The sequence below is a fragment of the Ambystoma mexicanum genome, chromosome 13 (assembly GCF_040938575.1).
Source record: "Ambystoma mexicanum isolate Mex_15411 chromosome 13, UKY_AmexF1_1, whole genome shotgun sequence".
NCBI lineage: Eukaryota > Metazoa > Chordata > Amphibia > Caudata > Ambystomatidae > Ambystoma > Ambystoma mexicanum.
In genome coordinates this window covers 209,817,264-209,834,702 of record NC_090938.1, presented here as the reverse complement: position 1 = coordinate 209,834,702, position 17,439 = coordinate 209,817,264, and the positions used below count along the sequence as shown (strand labels likewise).

The 17,439-nt window shown below is 46.9% G+C and overlaps 1 protein-coding gene across 4 annotated transcripts in view; it reads right to left on the bottom strand.

Annotated features, from left to right (window-relative positions):
- Positions 1-17,439, bottom strand: part of CEPT1 (choline/ethanolamine phosphotransferase 1) — a 244,332-nt gene that overhangs the window by 11,228 nt on the left and 215,665 nt on the right. For all 4 annotated transcript variants that reach the window (XM_069633666.1, XM_069633668.1, XM_069633667.1 and 1 more), the window contains exon 7: positions 15,419-15,577. In XM_069633666.1, the coding sequence (XP_069489767.1) occupies positions 15,419-15,577 (159 nt within the window). The remainder of the gene's footprint in view (positions 1-15,418; positions 15,578-17,439) is intronic.

Below are 17,439 nucleotides of genomic sequence, written 5' to 3'. Positions count from 1 at the left end.
GATATAGAACATCGTGGTGGTGGTGCTGTCCATGAAGATACTCACCACTTTGCCCTTCGGGAACGGAAGAAATTACTTGAACTCCACAAGAGGTTGCATCAGTAAGCTGCAGAGCCGAATAAGGTACATGCATGACATCATGCCAAGCACAGATTTGATGAACTGCACCGCGGCGGTCTTCAGTAACAGCCGCTGCACCTTCTTCAGAATGGCCGTGTTAGGGAGAATTCTCTGTTTAGGCTGCATTTCCTAACCTAGTGAGTCCCCCAGCAGCTTTGCTGGATTTTTTGGGGTTTATTTTTTTCTCCTGCCAAGAGCGAGACTTTTACCCTCACTCTTGGACATGATTTGAGTGCGTTTCTTTGAATCGAGGTGTTTAATGGGCTATGGGGTCTTTTACTCGATAGGGTTTCATGTGTTTTGGTGATGTGTGTTACACAGCACCCTCCGTGCAGTAACACAGGGGTGTCATAGTGACCCCCAGTATAGGCTCCATACCCTGGGACTGACTACTGTCTCCCAGGGCATGTAAAGTCACCATTGACTTTACTAGTCTTAAATTCTGAACAGAACCAGTACAAAGCATCATATTGTGGACGTACTGGCTGGGGCAATTCGATTGCCCCAGGGTCTGTTAGTCAAGGGGGCACGTCTCCGTCACCCCTGCTCGAGTCATGGCTGGTGGCAGTGGATACTACTTTATATTCAACCGCAAATATTTTCCTATGGGATTTCCCATTGTTTTAGGCTACTATCTTTATTTAATTATTTACGGTAGCCTCGAACATACCGCCGGTTTATTTAATTAATATTAATTCTCCGGTTGGTATTTTTTGCCAAAACTTGATCCTAAAATGGCGTTTGTGTTCTCTTCTGTGACTCCAACCCAAGTCGAGCCCTTTGTTCCACTTTTTGGCGGGCTTCTCCACAGAAGCCCTCCAAAGTGGTGCCACTATGTCTGGGGTGCTTAGGAGGGGCGGAGGGGAATTTAGGCACCCTGGACTGAGTTGCCTAGGCAACTCAAGTCGCACTCCGTCCTGATTGGCCCAAGTGGTGAGCCGGCTGGCTCACCACTTGGCATGTTTGAGTGACAGCTAGGCTGAGTGAATGGGGGTTTGCTGCATAAAAGCAGGGCTTTGGGGACTGGAACTTCAGAAGTCGCCACAGGACCCAAGAATCCGACGAGGGAGAAGCTGAGCCGACCTGCCACGACACCACGACCGATGGAGCCCTGCTGGACCGTCTCACCACTTTTTCCCCAACGACAGAGGCGATCTCCCGCCGGAGAGTCTTCTTCCTTTGACTGGTGGGGATAACCAGTTTAACCGTCTTTTCGCTTTCCCGAAGTATCTCGTGGCCGCCTTGCCCGTGCTAAGCACCCCGGCAACCGGGATATCACGTTTTACCACGACCGCGAGACAAAGGTACCACCTTTTACCGGAAAACTCTGCGGCTGGTTTCCGCCCTGGTAGTGCAACGACCTTCATCTTTCCTCCACGTCGAGATCTTCTCTTCCCCTGGACGACGACGCAACTTGCAACCACTACCAGGAATAACTGCCGCCGCTGGAGGATCCTTCCCACTTAAGGTACCGTGTCCCGCCTGGCTTCCCTTGCAACCGACTGTACGGGGTAGATTTAGCCCCCGGCTTTCGAACCTGGGTTAGCCTGGGACACCTTGGCTAAACTTTTCTAAGCCTCTCTAAACTCTTTTCGGAACCCTCTGCAAGACTTTCTAAGCCTAGTGTAACTGTGATCTTGGGTGCATTTGTGCTCTGCTCTCTCTAAGAGTGGGCCCAGCCTTTGGACTTTGGCTCACCAGTGACTTTTTACTCTCTGCCTTGCTAACAGTGTTCTGGAATCAGAGTGGTGTACCTCTTCATATTCTGTCTTTTTCCCTCCCTTTTTCACAACCTTAGTAGAGTGCAATCTAGTTAAGCGCTCACTTCTGTATGAAAATAAGTGGTGTCTTACTGTGATTTTCAAAGAAAAAGGGGTGTATATTTCATAGTAACTGTTTAGAATATTTTACAATAAGAGTGCTGGAGTGTTTCAACTGTATGTTTTTAAATAAATTATATACTTTGATACCAAAGCTCTGGTCAGTGTTTGCTTGTATTATTGTATCAGTGCCTATTGAGTATACTTTACATACTGCCTAACTCTTCTTGAGGGAAGTCTGACTGCTCAGCCACAGCTACCAGGTAAATCTGGGTGGTACAGACTGCTACCAAGTGAGTTTACTGCTAACACCTGTAGTCTTAAATCTTTTGCAGTGGTCCCTAAGGGAACTGCACAGGTTTCTGCCCAACACTGGTGTACAGCGGTGGGATTTGTATTAAGTATACACTTTAGAGTGCTTTAGGATACCTTAGTACAACTAACCACAAAGCTTAGCACTGAAAAAGTAATCTAACATGTCAACTACGGAAACTTATAGTCAAGAGTCCCTTGCTACAAAAACTGCTGATTGTTTAAGAGTATTGTGTAAGCATAAGAACCTCCTGACTAAAGGCAAAACATTGGAGTTAATAGAAAGGTTATTAGCTAACCAAAGTCTGGATGATGGGTCTGAGGAACCTACCATGCCAGAAAATGTAGATAACAGTATTGAAATTGATCCAAATGTTGATAATCTTGAGGAAGAGTCAGAAGAGGAGGGTGAGGCTGCTGTGACTGTCCCCCCCCCTAGGCCTCTGTCTGCCCTACCTGCTGTACCTACTGGGCCTTTACCAAGCCCCACACTAAGTCCTCAATATCTCGAATTAGAGAAAATGAAACTTGAACTAGAGTTCAAGAAACTGAATACTCTGGCTGAACAGAGACATCAGGAAATGAATCAAGAACTAAGGCTAAGGGAAATGGAGCTCAAACATGAGCTAGAAATGAAGAAATTGTCTGTCGAAAATGCTTCTCTCTCTGGCTCCTCTAGAAGTTCCAGTCCTAAAAGACCCCGGATGCCTAAAGAATTGGTTGGTATGTATGAGCCTAAGTTGGATGTGTTGGATTGGTTGTCTGTTTGAATATAATCATGGGCTCCAGAACATCACAGGAAATGACTTACTCACCTGGTTGTTCTCTAGGCTTCCCCCTGTTGCAACTGATGTGGTAATGGAGTTGGGGAGGAGGATAGGAAAGAGTATGAATGTGTGAAACTAGCTTTGATAGCTAGGTTTGGGAAGACCCCTTCCCAGTATCTTAAGAGGTTTAGAACCCTCAAAAAGCATGATGGTACCCCTTGGGCTACCTGGGTGAGTGAAGGGTTGAAAAACTTCGAGGGATGGATTAAGGGTTACAAAGTGAACACTTATGAAGGTATGAAGAATCTTATGTTGGAGTCAATTTATGATGCCTGCTCTCCTGAGCTCAGACAGCACTTGGCTGATTCAAAGGAATTAGATTCCCGAAAACTAGCTAAGGCTGCTGACTTGTGGGTTGCCAACAGGGCCACTCAAGGATTCTGGGGTAACTCAGAAAAGGGATGAGGGGAAACAGCCTAAAAAGGACTCCAAAGAGAATTCTAATACTGCAAATTCCAAAGAGGGCCCCAAACAAAACCAGAAGGGTAAGCCACCAGGGAAACCACAGGAGAATAGTGTCTCCTCTGGTGCTAAACCAGAGGGGGGTCAGAACAAGCCTCCATTCCAGAAGGCATTTGGTAAATGCTTGGTTTGTGGCTCTACTGACCATGTGAAAGGCGATCCCAGATGCAAGGGTAAACCTTCAGGGATCCAACTTGCCTCCTTAGCCTTCGCTCCAGAAGAGGAAGTCCCAATGGCAAGTGGAAACTTTCTACTGCTGGCTGATGAACACATTGGAGTCTCAGCCAGTGTTTCTTTAGTCTCTCTGGGGTTGTGGGAACAACAGAATTTAGATGTGTATAATTCTATCCCAGATAATACTAAAGAGTATTATAAGGACAGTGTCCAAGAAAATGGTCAGGAGACTCCTGCCATTAGAGACACTGGGGCCAGCATAACTGTGGTGGATGAATCTTTTTTCAAGGCAGAGGATGTTGCTAAGGCACCCAAATGCCTCACCAAGTTAGCTGGAGGGCCTGTGCAGATGTGTCCCCAGTTACCAGTTCTCATCCAGTGTAATGACACGGCTGTAAAAATACCTGTCAGTGTACAATGTGAAGTGCCAGGTAGGGTTCTGTTGGGAAATGACCTGAAAGCTCTTGGAGTTGTGTCACATACCCGCCCAGACCACCTAGTAAGAGGTTACAGGAGCTCACAAAACCTGCACGAGAGAAATCCCTGAGAGGGTTCTCAGGAGATGAGAGATCACTCCTTTGCCACTGGAGCAACTCACTGCAGTAACTACCAGATCAGGAGCAAAGGGGCAACCCAAGACTCCTAGGAAAAAGTCAGCAGCAAGCACTTCAGTGCTTCCAACAGTTACACCTGTAACCCCTCCTCCAGCTGAGGCTGAGAGGGAGGTACAACCCTGTGTGGTTGAACTAGACTCTGAAGAAGAGCTAGTGGGAGGCCAAGAACTTATTGGAGATCTAGACCCTGAGGACCATCCTGAGCTGCAGTCTTTACTGGCAGAAGGTGGGCCCAGCAGGGCAGCTTTCCGTAAGGGACAAAGAGAATGTCCAACTCTGGAGGTTCTCCGCCAACAGGCAGCTGCTCAGGCTGATGGGCAAGAGCCTGGGAAGTATAGGTTGCACTGGGAAGATGGCCTCTTCTACAGTGAACCAACTGAGTCTGAACCTGGAGACTACAAATGCCTTGTAGTACCTCAAGAAAACAGAACAGTTCTTGCACTTAGCCCACGAGATTCCTTTGGCTGGTCACTTAAGTTTCAAGAAGACGAAGGAAAGGCTCTCTCTACTTCTACTGGCCAAAAATGGGGGCCGAAGTAGATAAGTTCTGCAAGAGCTGCCATACCTGCCAAACTTCTGGTAAGGTTGGCGCCAAGAATGTGGCACCATTAGTGCCTCTCCCAGTTGTGGGAGTCCCATTTGAGAGGGTAGGGATTGACATTGTTGGTCCCCTTGATCCCCCTACCTCCTCAGGCAACAGGTTTATCCTTGTTGTAGTAGACCATGCTACTAGATATCCTGAGGAAATACCTATGAGAACTGTTACAGCTCCGGCTGTGGCTAAGGCCCTCCTTGGTATTTTTACCAGGGTTGGGTTTCCTAAGGAAGTAATCTCTGACAGGGGGTCAAATTTTATGTCCCACTACATGAAAGCCATGTGGAAAACCTGTGGAGTTACTTACAAGTTCTCAACCGCCTACCACCCCCAAACCAATGGCAATGGGCTGGTAGAAAGATTTAACAGAACCATGAAGAGCAAGATAGGTGCTTTAGAGGAACCCCTGAAAAGAAAGTGGGACCTTCTACTGCCATGCCTTCTCTTTGCTTATAGAGAAGTCCCTCAGGAGGGAGTAGGTTATTCTCCCTTTGAACTTCTCTATGGCCATCCGGTCAGAGGTCCATTGGCCCTGATTAAGGAGGGGTTGGAAGGCACCCCCCCCCCCCCCCTCAAGCCAGTCAGAGTGACTGACTATGTGATAGGTCTCCGAAGGAGAATGTCACACATGATGGCAGAAGCTAGTGATAACCTGAAAGCTGGACAAGCTTTGGTCAAGCATTGGCATGATCAAAAGGCTAACATGGTTGAGTTCACTCAAGACCAGCTAGTTCTCGTTATGCTCCCCACAAGGCAGAGGGCCTTGCAGGACAAATGGATGGTACCCTTCAAAGTTGTGGGAAAACTTGGAGAGGTCAACTATCTGGTGGATCTGGGCAGACCCAGGGAAGCTCCTAGAGTCTTCCACACCAACCGACTGAAGGCGTACATCTCCAGACCTGAAGTAGGAGCCTTGCTTCTAGCTTCAGCAGCAGAGGAAGAAGAGAGTGAGTCTCTCCCTGATCTCCTCAGAGGTGTACCTTTGGATGAAAAAATTGAAGGAGTCAATCTCTCTTCAGATCTGACACCTGAGCAACAAGAGGAGTGCAAATCTATGTTAAATCAGTTTGCCTCCCTGTTCTCACTCTCACCAGGCTTGACCCCTTGGGGACAGCACGAGATACTCACTGGTGACTGTCTGCCAGTCAAAAGCAGAGGATACCGAATGTCAGAAAATTTGAGAACCCATATCAAGGGGGAGGTCAAGAAGATGCTTGATCTCGGGGTAATAGAACCCTCTACTAGTCCATGGTCTGGCCCAGTTGTGTTAGTACCAAAGGCAGGGTCCAAAGACTTGAGATTCTGTGTGGAGTATAGAGCTCTTAATGCAGATACCAAGACTGATGCCCACCCTTTACCAAGGACAGATGAGTTGGTGGATAAACTTGGTGCAGCCAAGTACCTCAGTACATTTGACCTTACGTCAGGCTATTGGCAAATAGCCTTGACAGACCATGCCAAGGAGAAAACTGCATTTTCCACCCCAGTTGGCTTGTACCAGTTTAAGGTCATGCCTTTTGGATTAAAAAATGCACCTGCTACATTCCAAAGGATGGTAAACCAAGTTCTAGCTGGGATGGAGGACTTCTGCATGGCATACTTGGATGACATTGCAGTCTTCCTGGCCACTCCTGGGAGGAGCATGTGAACCACCTAGGGAATGTTTTGCAGGCTCTTGGACAGGCCAATTTGACTATCAAGGCAAGTAAATGCCAGATAGGTCAAAGTAAGGTGGTCTACCTTGGACATGAGGTAGGAGGTGGAGAAATAAGGCCTTTGCTCAGCAAGATTGAAGCTGTGCAAAATTGGACAACACCTACTACTCAAACCCAAGTGAGAGCCTTCCTAGGCCTCACTGGGTACTACAGGAATTTCATTGAGAACTATGGGACCATAGCTTCTCCACTGAATGTAATCTCCTCTCCAAAATTCCCTAAGAAGGTCAAATGGAATGAGGAGTGCAATCAGGCTTTTGAAAAACTGAAGAAAGCTCTTTGCCAAGCTCCAGTATTGAGAGCTCCTGACTACCACCAAACTTAGTACAAACTGATGCTTCCAATGTAGGTATAGGTGCAGTCCTCAGCCAACTGGATGAGAAGGGTAGGGAGCACCCCATTTTCTTCATCAGCCGTAAGCTGAAGGATCCTGAGACAAGGTGGGCAACAATAGAAAGAGAATGCTTTGCTATTGTGTGGGCACTGGAGAAGTTTAGGCCATACTTGTATGGTTCTACTTTTGTCATTCAGACTGACCACCAACCCTTGAGATGGTTAATGCAAATGAAGGGTGAAAATCCAAAACTATTGAGATGGTCAATCTGCCTGCAAGGGTTTGATTTCACCATTGAGCACAGGTCAGGGTGTCACCATCAAAATGCTGATGGACTCTCTAGGATGTATGTCATCGACTAGAGGTATGAGGTTCATCCAGGAGTGGAGTAAATCCTGTGTCCCTTAGTCGGGGGGGGGGGGGGCGAGTGTTAGGGAGAATTCTCTGTTTAGGCTGAATTTCCTAACCTAGTGAGTCCCCCAGCAGCTTTGCTGGATTTTTTGGGGTTTATTTTTTTCTCCTGCCAAGAGTGAGACTCTTTTACCCTCACTCTTGGACATGATTTGAGTGTGTTTCTTTGAATCTGGAGGTGTTTAATGGGCTATGGGGTCTTTTACTCCATAGGGTTTCATGTGTTTTGGTGATGTGTGTTACACAGCACCCTCCGTGCAGTAACACAGAGGTGTCATAGTGACCCCCCAGTATAGACTCCATACCCTGGGACTGACTACTGTCTCCCAGGGCATGTAAAGTCACCATTGACTTTACTAGTCTTAAATTCTGAACAGAACCAGTACAAACCATCATATTGTGGAAGTAATGGCTGGGGCAATTCGATTGCCCCAGGGTCTGTTAGTCGAGGGGGCACGTCTCCGTCCCCCCTGCTCGAGTTTTGGCTGGTGGCAGTGGATACTACTTTATATTCAACCGCAAATATTTTCCTATGGGATTTCCCATTGTTTTAGGCTACTATCTTTAATTATTTATGGTAGCCTCCAACATACCGCCGGTTTATTTAATTAATATTAATTCTCCGGTTGTTTTTTTGTCAAAACTTGATCCTAAAATGGAGTTTGTGTTCTCTTCTGTGACTCCAACCCAAGTCGAGCCCTTTGTTCCACTTTTTGGCGGGCTTCTCCACAGAAGCCCTCCAAAGTGGTGCCACTATGTCTGGGGTGCTTCGGCGGGGTGGAGGGGAATTTAGGCACCCTGGACTGAGTTGGCTAGGCAACTCAAGTCGCACTCCGTCCTGATTGGCCCAAGTGGTGAGCCAACCGGCTCACCACTTAGCATGTTTGAGTGACAGCTAGGCTGAGTGAATGGGGGTTTGCTGCATAAAAGCAGGGCTTTGGGGACTGGAACTTCAGAAGTCGCCACAGGACCCAAGAATCCGACCAGGGAGAAGCTGAGCCGACCTGCCACGACACCATGACCGGTGGAGCCCTGCTGGACCATCTCACCACTTTTTTCCAACGACAGAGGCGATCTCCCGCCGGAGAGTCTTCTTCCTTTGACTGGTGGGGATAACCAGTTTAACCGTCTTTTCGCTTTCCCGACGTATCTCGTGGCCGCCTTGCCCGTGCTAAGCACCCCGGCAACCGGGATACCACGTTTTACTACCACCGCGAGACAAAGGTACCACCTTTTACAGGAAAACTCTGCGGCTGGTTTCTGCCTTGGTAGTGCAACGACCTTCATCTTTCCTCCACGTCGAGATCTTCTCTTCCCCTGGACGACGACGCAACTTGCAACCACTACCAGGACCAACTGCCACCGCTGGAGGATCCTTCCCACTTAAGGTACTGTGTCCTGCTGGTTTCCCTTGCAACCGACTGTACGGGGTAGATTTAGCCCCCGGCTTTCGAACCTGGGTTAGCCTGGGACACCTTGGCTAAACTTTTCTAAGCCTCTCTAAACTCTTTTCTGAACCCTCTGCAAGACTTTCTAAGCCTAGTGTAACTGTGATCTTGGGTGCATTTGTGCTCTGCTCTCTCTAAGAGTGGGCCCAGCCTTTGGACTTTGGCTCACCAGTGACTTTTTGCTCTCTGCCTTGCTAACAGTGTTCTGGAATCATAGAGTGGTGTACCTCTTCATATTCTGTCTTTTTCCCTCCCTTTTTCACAACCTTAGTAGAGTGCAATCTAGTTAAGCGCTTACCTCTGTATGAAAATAAGTGGTGTCTTACTGTGATTTTCTAATAAGGAAAAAGGGGTGTATATATCATAATAGTAACTGTGTTTAGAATATTTTATAATAGGAGTGCTGGAGTTTTTCAAATGTGTGTTTTTAAATAATTATATACTTTGATACCAAAGCTCTGGTCAGTGTTTGCTTGTATTATTGTATCTGAGTGCCTATTGAGTATACTTTACATAATGCCTAACTCTTCTTGAGGGAAGTCTGACTGCTCAGCCACAGCTACCAGGTAAATCTGGGTGGTACAGACTGCTACTAAGTGGGTTTACTGCTAACACCTGTAGTCTTAAATCTTTTGCAGTGGTCCCTAAGGGAACTGCACAGGTTTCTGCCTAACAGGCCGCTACCCCTCCCAAGGGGAACGCCAGGCAGGACACCGTCTAGCCTGGTTCAGCGATGGAATCAAGCAGGACTTTGGATAATTCACAGAGATCCCCAGCTTAGTCAGATGGACAGTCTTTTCTGTGTGTTCGACGGCTACTTCCCTTGACTCGGCCCGGATGGGCCAGTTGTCGAGGTACGGGTGCACGTGTATTCCCTGTTGATGTAGATGGGCCGCCACCAGTGCCAGGCACTTCGTAAACACCCTGGGTGCCAACTTCAGGACGAAAGGAAGGGCCTTGCATTGGTAGAGTCTTCCTTGTACCAAAAAGCGCAGGAACTTCCGATGCTTCCTGCGGATGGAGACATGGAAGTATGAGTCTTCCAGAGATGTCAAGAAGTCTCCTTCCTCCAGTCGGCCGAGCACGTGCTGCAATGTGACCATCCGGAATTTTTGGGACTTGAGGTAGTGGAGACGCTGCAGGTCTAGAATGGGCCACCAGACCCCGGTCTTTTTTGAGAATGATTTATCTGGAGTAGACTTCGGCGCCCCAGAGTCATCTTGGAACCAACTCTATTGCCCCTTTTCCAAGCATGCCCGTACTTCCTGTAAGAACTGAGGCTGTGATGCTCCTGCCGGGTCACTGGAGGGATCTGTGGACACTTTTGTTTAAACTCCAGGGTCTGTACGTGGGCGAGAGCGTCCAGCACCCATTTGTAAGTGGAGATCATCTTCCACTCGCTGATGAATCCAGTCAGCCAGACTCCCACTGTTGTGCATGGGTGAGGGCCAGACGTCTTGGCCGGTTCTGTCTTGTTTTGGCGACTGCATTCGGCCATGGGGGCGACAACTGAGCTGGCCACTTGCATCAAAAGTCATGGAACGGCCCCTGTAGGCCTCCTGGGCCGTGGAACGGGAGGTCCGACTGTACGACGAGCCTCCACCGAAACCCTTCGTGGACCTGCTGGACTTTCCGGTGGAGGCGCAGAAGGAAGAGCGGTGTTGGAGAGCCCAGGGGCCGAGCAGTCTCTATCAGTCTTGATGGCTTCTAAAGACGCGTCAACTTTCTTCCCAAAGAGGTTGTCCCAAAAGGGCATGTCCAATACCTTTGTTTTGGACCTCCTGGCAGAAAGGTGTGGCCTTCAGCCTCGACGACAGAGGCAGACACCATGACCCATCTGTCGGAAGACTGTGCCACTGTGATGGCATGGTCAGACTCCACGTCCCCGTCCTGGAGGAGGAAGAAGATTGCCTCCACCCACTTGTCATCTGGTAGAAACTCCAGAATCAGGGCCAGTTTATACCACAGCTCCCCATTGTACCAGGCCAGGATTGCCAGGGTGTTGGCTGCTCCGATGGTCAATACCACAGAGTAGATGACCCTTCTCCCCATGGCGTCCAACTTCTTCCCCTCGCTGTCCGGAGGGACCGAGGACGATGAATTAGATGACCTCTTCCTCGCAGCCACCAACAGTCCAGTGAGGGATGCGACCGTAGGCACTTGGGTGCGACGGTAGGCACCCTGTACTTTTTCTCTAGCCTATCACTCTTGGCTGGATTCTTCAACAAGGCCAGGCCTCCCTCCCTCCATACAGGAGAGGTACCACCATGATGGTTTTCCTTTTGGCTTCACGCCTCTGGTAAAGGAAACCTTCCTTTTTGGGCTCCTCAGGCATTAGCTGAAAGATCTTCAACGCTCTGGCGACCATGGCATGAAACGACCACACCTCAGCTGAGGTGATCCGCCTGCTGTGACGATGTCATCGTCGTGTCCGCCCTGTGTCTGGATCCCCCACGGGGGGGGGGGGGGGGAAGGTACATGGCACGGGTATGGAGGTTGATGCAGCAGTGTTGGGTGGCGCTTCCCCTCTTCACCAAAGGCTCGTCCTGGGCTACCGGGAGTCGAGCCCTGTCAGAGGCATCCTCTTCTGAATTACCGACACCAATGTGTGCAGGGTCGAAAGGATGTCCAGCAATACATCTCAGCGGGGTTGGAGCGGTAGGCCTTTATAGGCCCTGTGTCATCGACATTTCTGCCATCGTCCTCCACATCCTGATGGACTGTGCAAATTGATGCCTGGTTTTCCTTGTCTGAAGAAGAAACATCTGTGCCTCAGAGTATGGCCTTCCATGAGGCCTCATCACCCTCGCCCCTTTTTGCAACCAGAGGGGCCAGAGTGACAGCATCCTTTTACTTGGCATCATCTCAACCGCCCCAGGCTTCCCGCCTCAGGGGTAAGGAGACTCTGGGCTACCTTCACAGGGTCCGCTCCTTTGGCCTTCGAAAGAGCAGCCGCCACCATCTCGATTGTCGCCGATTTGTGTTGCGCCGCTTGGGCCTTCTTTGGTAGGTCGGCAGCCTTCTCGTGCACCTTAGGCTTCTCTGGCTTCTCCTGCAGCTTAGTTGGGTTGACCGATTTCCTCTTGGAGGCGGAGCTGGATCAATGGCTTGAGATGGAGGTCGGATGGTGAGGTAGATTGCCCCCTGCCCATCGCCGGACCCTCTTGCGCAGCGACCCCGATGCAAACAGACACGCAGTGCTTGGCCTGTTCTTGGGCCCCACAGATGGGGCAACCTCAAAGGACTTAGGATCCCACTCCTCAGACCGGCCTGTCCTGGATGAGGCATGCCATTGGTTGGGGCATGGGGTAGAGGCCTTGGCGCTGAGCTACGCCACCAATCTACTGTGATTATCCTTCATGGTTCTCTTGGTGAACCAGAGGCAGAACTAGCAATCACCTTATCTGTGGTCCAGATGGAGACAGAGGCACTGAAGGGGTTTGTCATCCAAGAACATGTACCAGAGCTTGAAAATGAGCTTTCCTCCTCTTGCGACATGGTCCCGAATGCAGAGTAGACCCGAAGGCCTTCTGGAAACTTCGACAAAACTCAACAATCCTTGTCCCAGTGGCACTGAAATTCACTGACAAATGGATCTGCACTTGTCAGCCTATGGAGAGAAAGAGCACACAGGCTTGGTTTGACAAAAATAGGACTTTCTTGAAAAAGCATGAAAACGTAGAAAAGATCAGAGCAAAACGCGAGGATTCCCAACACTTAACATGCGGTAAAAATCTGAAGATGGCTGCTAGAGGAGAGCCTTAGGGAGAGAGCAGTCATTGGCTGAGGTAGTATGACCCAGAGTGCAGTCGTCGGTTCAGAGGAGAAATACAGTTTGTAAGTGTAAGTGAAACTGTTTTCTTTTACCTAGGATTCCCGGCATGGTGATGGGGAATATTCATGAGCATGCTAATCCATGCCAGACCCCATACTGGAGAAAAGAGGAAAGTCTTGAGGTGCTTTCAGAACTTAAGTCCTGCTCAAGACACAGGGGGGAGGCTTTCCAAAAGGAGGGGAAAAACATTGTATGAGAACCTTTTTTTTTTTTAAATGCACTTCAATAAAGTGCTGTTGAGTGTAAAACCTCAGATATTGAAGTGGTTATAAAAAAATAAAAGCTTCTCATACACAATGCTTTTTGCAAAAGGAGTACAAATTAAGCAACGATGCAGGGGGCATTGTTAACAGCAATTTATCAGTGGACCGAATGGTCTTGAAGGGACAATAAATAATGATCCAAGTTCACTAGAAACTTGAGGCGGAACCATAAAAAACACATTTGAACAAGGCTCCAAGTATGCAAATGTATATGCTTTCACTGACAACCAGTCAAGGCAAAGAGGGTTCTATAGGAAGAGATGTGTTACTAGGGAGGTGCCCAACATCTTTCTGAACACACTGGAGCAACGGAGGTTGTATTCAAGCAGGCAGTGTTAAGTAGCACTGCTTAACTCCAGCCTAGATGGGACGACCGCAGTAGTAAGGGAAAGACGAGATATCTAATTCAACTATGGCAACCATGAATGTGGGACAGGACGACTGGGAACATTTACAAAGCATAGAGCAGATTGCGTCCAAAGGGCTTAGATTTGTACCTGAGCTTAAAGAAACCAAGCAAATCTGCCCACCAAAACCTGACACAACAGTATTAAATAAGGTCATTCTCTCCGAGAATTTCTTGCCCTCAAATCTGGCCCAGTCCTAACAAAGTCTGTGCGTACATTCAAACCATTTTGGTTTAATTGCAAGAGCATGGCTGGTTGAATAAACCATCAACCACAGTTGTGCCATCTGACAATCTCTCTAGCCAATCTGACCACAAGTCACAGTGCTATCGAGATCAAAATAACATGTAAATGGGTAAACAAACATTTTTTCAGGACTTATTTTATGTGTTGAACGTGAATACTGAGCTAGATGTGTTTTGTGGGGGGTTTCTGTTAGAAATAAACCACCATTTGTGTTGAAATGCCTTCAATTGTGTTACTGTTGGCTGTCCTCCCGCCCTCACTTTCCCCTCCCAGTTTTATTTCTTGATGCCTCCTACACAATGCTTTGAAGCTTTCTGCTGGTGTCACTTTACCCTACTCCCTTTGTCCTCATAATTTCGGTGGACGTTGTCAAGTTATATTCAGGATTTAAAATAGTCAAGTTAGTATGTTGCCACTTTTGGTCTTGGTACACATGGAAAACATGTTATTGTGGCCAAGACAATGCTAGAAAGAGGTGAACAGTTGCCAAGAAGCTGAATATTGAATTTGTATAGCAACAAGCAAAGCCATTGGCATTTACTTGCTACTTTATAATGTTATTTTGTGTGTATACCACCTAACGCTTTCTTCTGCAAGCATATACTGATGCTGGAACAAGCAAAAGAAAACTGCAGAGCATTATACTTTCTAGATTGAGTAATCAGTTCCTCGTGCTAGTTCTTCGAGGTCATAGTAACACATGCCACACCATCACTAACAATGCCCACAATTTCCACCACATTCTGAAAGGTGCTGGAGGACATGCAAAATCTAACTTAGAATCATCACCGTCCCAGCATTTAATTTTAAAACTGGTACTCAAGACACTAGAGCATGGTACTGGAAAATCGACTTTGTCATGCTGTAGTATTCGAGTATGGCTGAAAAGACATCCACAAGCAAGAAAATTAAAATTGCATTAATGGCATTTCTTGGGTTATTCAGACTTCATAATTGTATCGGTGGGGAGTGATAAACAGGCATAGAGCCCAGAATTGCAGGCTTGTTCCAGAGTGCTAAAACCAGACATTTTCGTCTTGCAATTAAAACTATGCACAGGAATCAAATCTGGTTAGGATCTTTAAATTACCAATAGTTCCAGGGGCATACCTCCCACCTTCAACACTAAGACACCGGGGCAGCCTGCAAGTTTCAAGTTCGAATCCTGGTATGTCCAAGTTAGGAACTGATTCTTTAGAGGTAAATAAATGGGCTAACAACTGCTATTTCACGTCTCAGAAGTGGGAGATGTCCGGCATGTAACAAAATAAATAGGATATTGAATTTGTGTGTCAGAACTCTAATGTTGTAAGATGTTGCACAATTGAATTATTTCCAAGAAAAGATGGTGAGTCACAATCTAAAAAGGTTTCAATATTGCAAAGGTTTAGCAGGACCCCACCAAGCATTCAAATAATGTGAACTCACAGTAATGCTACTTAGGGAGTAGTATCTCAGAATTAGGTACTGTCCAGGGATTCATGGTTGTATGGTAAATCAAGGAGAGCGATGGACCTCCCCCCTAACTTTGGAGAACATGTAATATTCTAGGACTTCTGCTATCTGTATGGAAATGCCATGATAAAACGGCTCATTGGATGGGTGTTACGGTCTTGCACGTTTACCGTAAAAAAAAAAAGCTACAAAAAGTTTAAAAAACCCTCAAAATCACTGTAAACACACGTAATGCACTAGAATTGTTAACACGTGCCTCTTGCCAATGGTATCATCTGCCGTACCTTTCTTGTTCGAGACTGCTGGATCACAGACAACTAATACAGAAATGACCAAGTTACCATGAAATGGTTTGAAAAAAATTGTAATTTGACACTTACCACCAACTTGTTTGTTACTTTGGCAGACACAAATCCAAACGCAAGTATATAGAGGCAAGGATGTTTTTCAAAGAGCTGAACTGCTGATTTCTTGTAAATCATTGCAGCCAATACAATCACTGATCCTATATGGAGCATTGGTGAAAGAACACTTGTTCCCTACAATAAGAAAGCATGGTTAATTTCATGTAGATTGAAATATATTGACACATCTCTCTTGCACTTCGGTTCAACCTACATTGGCTAGGAACAAATGCAAACCAGAAAAGTTCTCTCAACTATACACTCAATGTCCAAACAAGCTGTACCATTTCCCACCCCGTACTAGTTTTGACACCATGATTCCAATGAATATAGTAACCATATTGACATTTCCTCCATTTAATTTTTGGAGGAGTAGATACACCAACAAAAATAAACTAACAAGGTTTGAACTCCTCAAAGCAGACCAAATAAAACCCCAAAAACCCAAAATTCGCATACCAAAAAAACTTGTTTCGTCAACTTTAAATCGGCTGCCAACATTCAGCCAACTGCTACAAAAGGTTGGGATTACCAGAGAGGAGTGGGCAACTTAAGAGGTAAATTGGGGTTCTTGGCACAGAGAAGCCCGAGTAACTTGACATGGTCTCAAAGACAAGAGGCCTCCGGACAGAGCTGCAAGACCTCTTCTTGCCCAATCACACTGGCTAATGCAGAGAGCATGGTGCAATATCACTAATAAATTAGGCATATCCTAGAGACCATCAAACCTAGGGAGCTAGGCACTGTCTCTGTGGGAGTGAATAGGCTACTATATCCCAGAAGAGAGCTAGGCATTATAGCCATGGGAGCGAGGACAGCATTCTATCCCTGGGAGCCATCACTCTGGAAGGGAGCTGGGGACGATATCCCCAGTTACCAAGAGTGAGCGGGGCACTTTATCTCTGACTGTTTAGAAAAGAGAACCAGCAGGAAGACTGTATCCCTACTACAGTAAAATCCTGACTGATCTAGTTTGTTCTTTTCCACACATTTGGCTTAGGGTTTTTAGAGAGAAAAGCACCCTTTTCCTTCTTAGAGAAACCCTCAGGACCTAGAGGCGCTTATCCCATTATACATCCATCTAGAATAAAATCTTTTTGAAAATGTTTCTGGTGTTCTGCTATGCAACGTTGTAAGGTCGGATTACAGTGATGCTGTATGTCTGTCTGTTTTGGGTTTCAGTGTAGTGGCCATAGCGATATCAGGTTATGCAGGGCAGTGATGGGGTTCTCTCTCCGGATTGATCCAGTGCTTTGATGGAGTGTGTATGCAGTACAAAGCTGGATCAAAGTATATGGTCTGCAAGCATGGATAGTGTGGGGAGGAGGTTGCGCATGTTGCAGTGCTGGGGTAGTAAGTTAATTCAAGTAGTGCAAGGCTTGAGGTGGTGTATTCAAGTGCTGTCCGAAGTTTGAGGTTGAATGCGCAGTATATACATTTTAAAGAATGGAATGTCCACGAATATACAAAATGTGAAAATAAAATCCATTCTAAATATTGCTAGAGTAGCTTTCAAAAATGTACAAGGTATATGCCCTCTTTCCCTAATAAATCAGTGCAATGGACTGGTTAACAAGGGTCACAACTGGAGATGACCAAATTCTTAAAGTGGATTTTTGGAAAGTAAGGAATACTCATATCAAACCAGACAACTGTACCCAATTTATAGTCACAGAAAAGCAGAATTTCTTCACAGAACAGTGTGGTGCATAGGTGCTTGGCTCTATACCATCCTTCGACAAACTTTCTAGTAAAAAGGATGGACAGTTTTGTGATGTGTAAAGCTGGTGGTGGCAGGTGATCATTTGGCGGGAGCTACTGGTCAGTCACTCAAGGCATAGGCTAAAGTGTGGACGAGGATTAACAGAAAGTTTAGGCCAACGAGTAACATGACAGACATGTGGTGAGGAAGAGTGACTTCATAAGGGCCCATGTCGACAAAGGCATCTCGAAATACATGCCTGAAAGAAGAGTGGTAGAGGGTGTAAGAGCAGTCC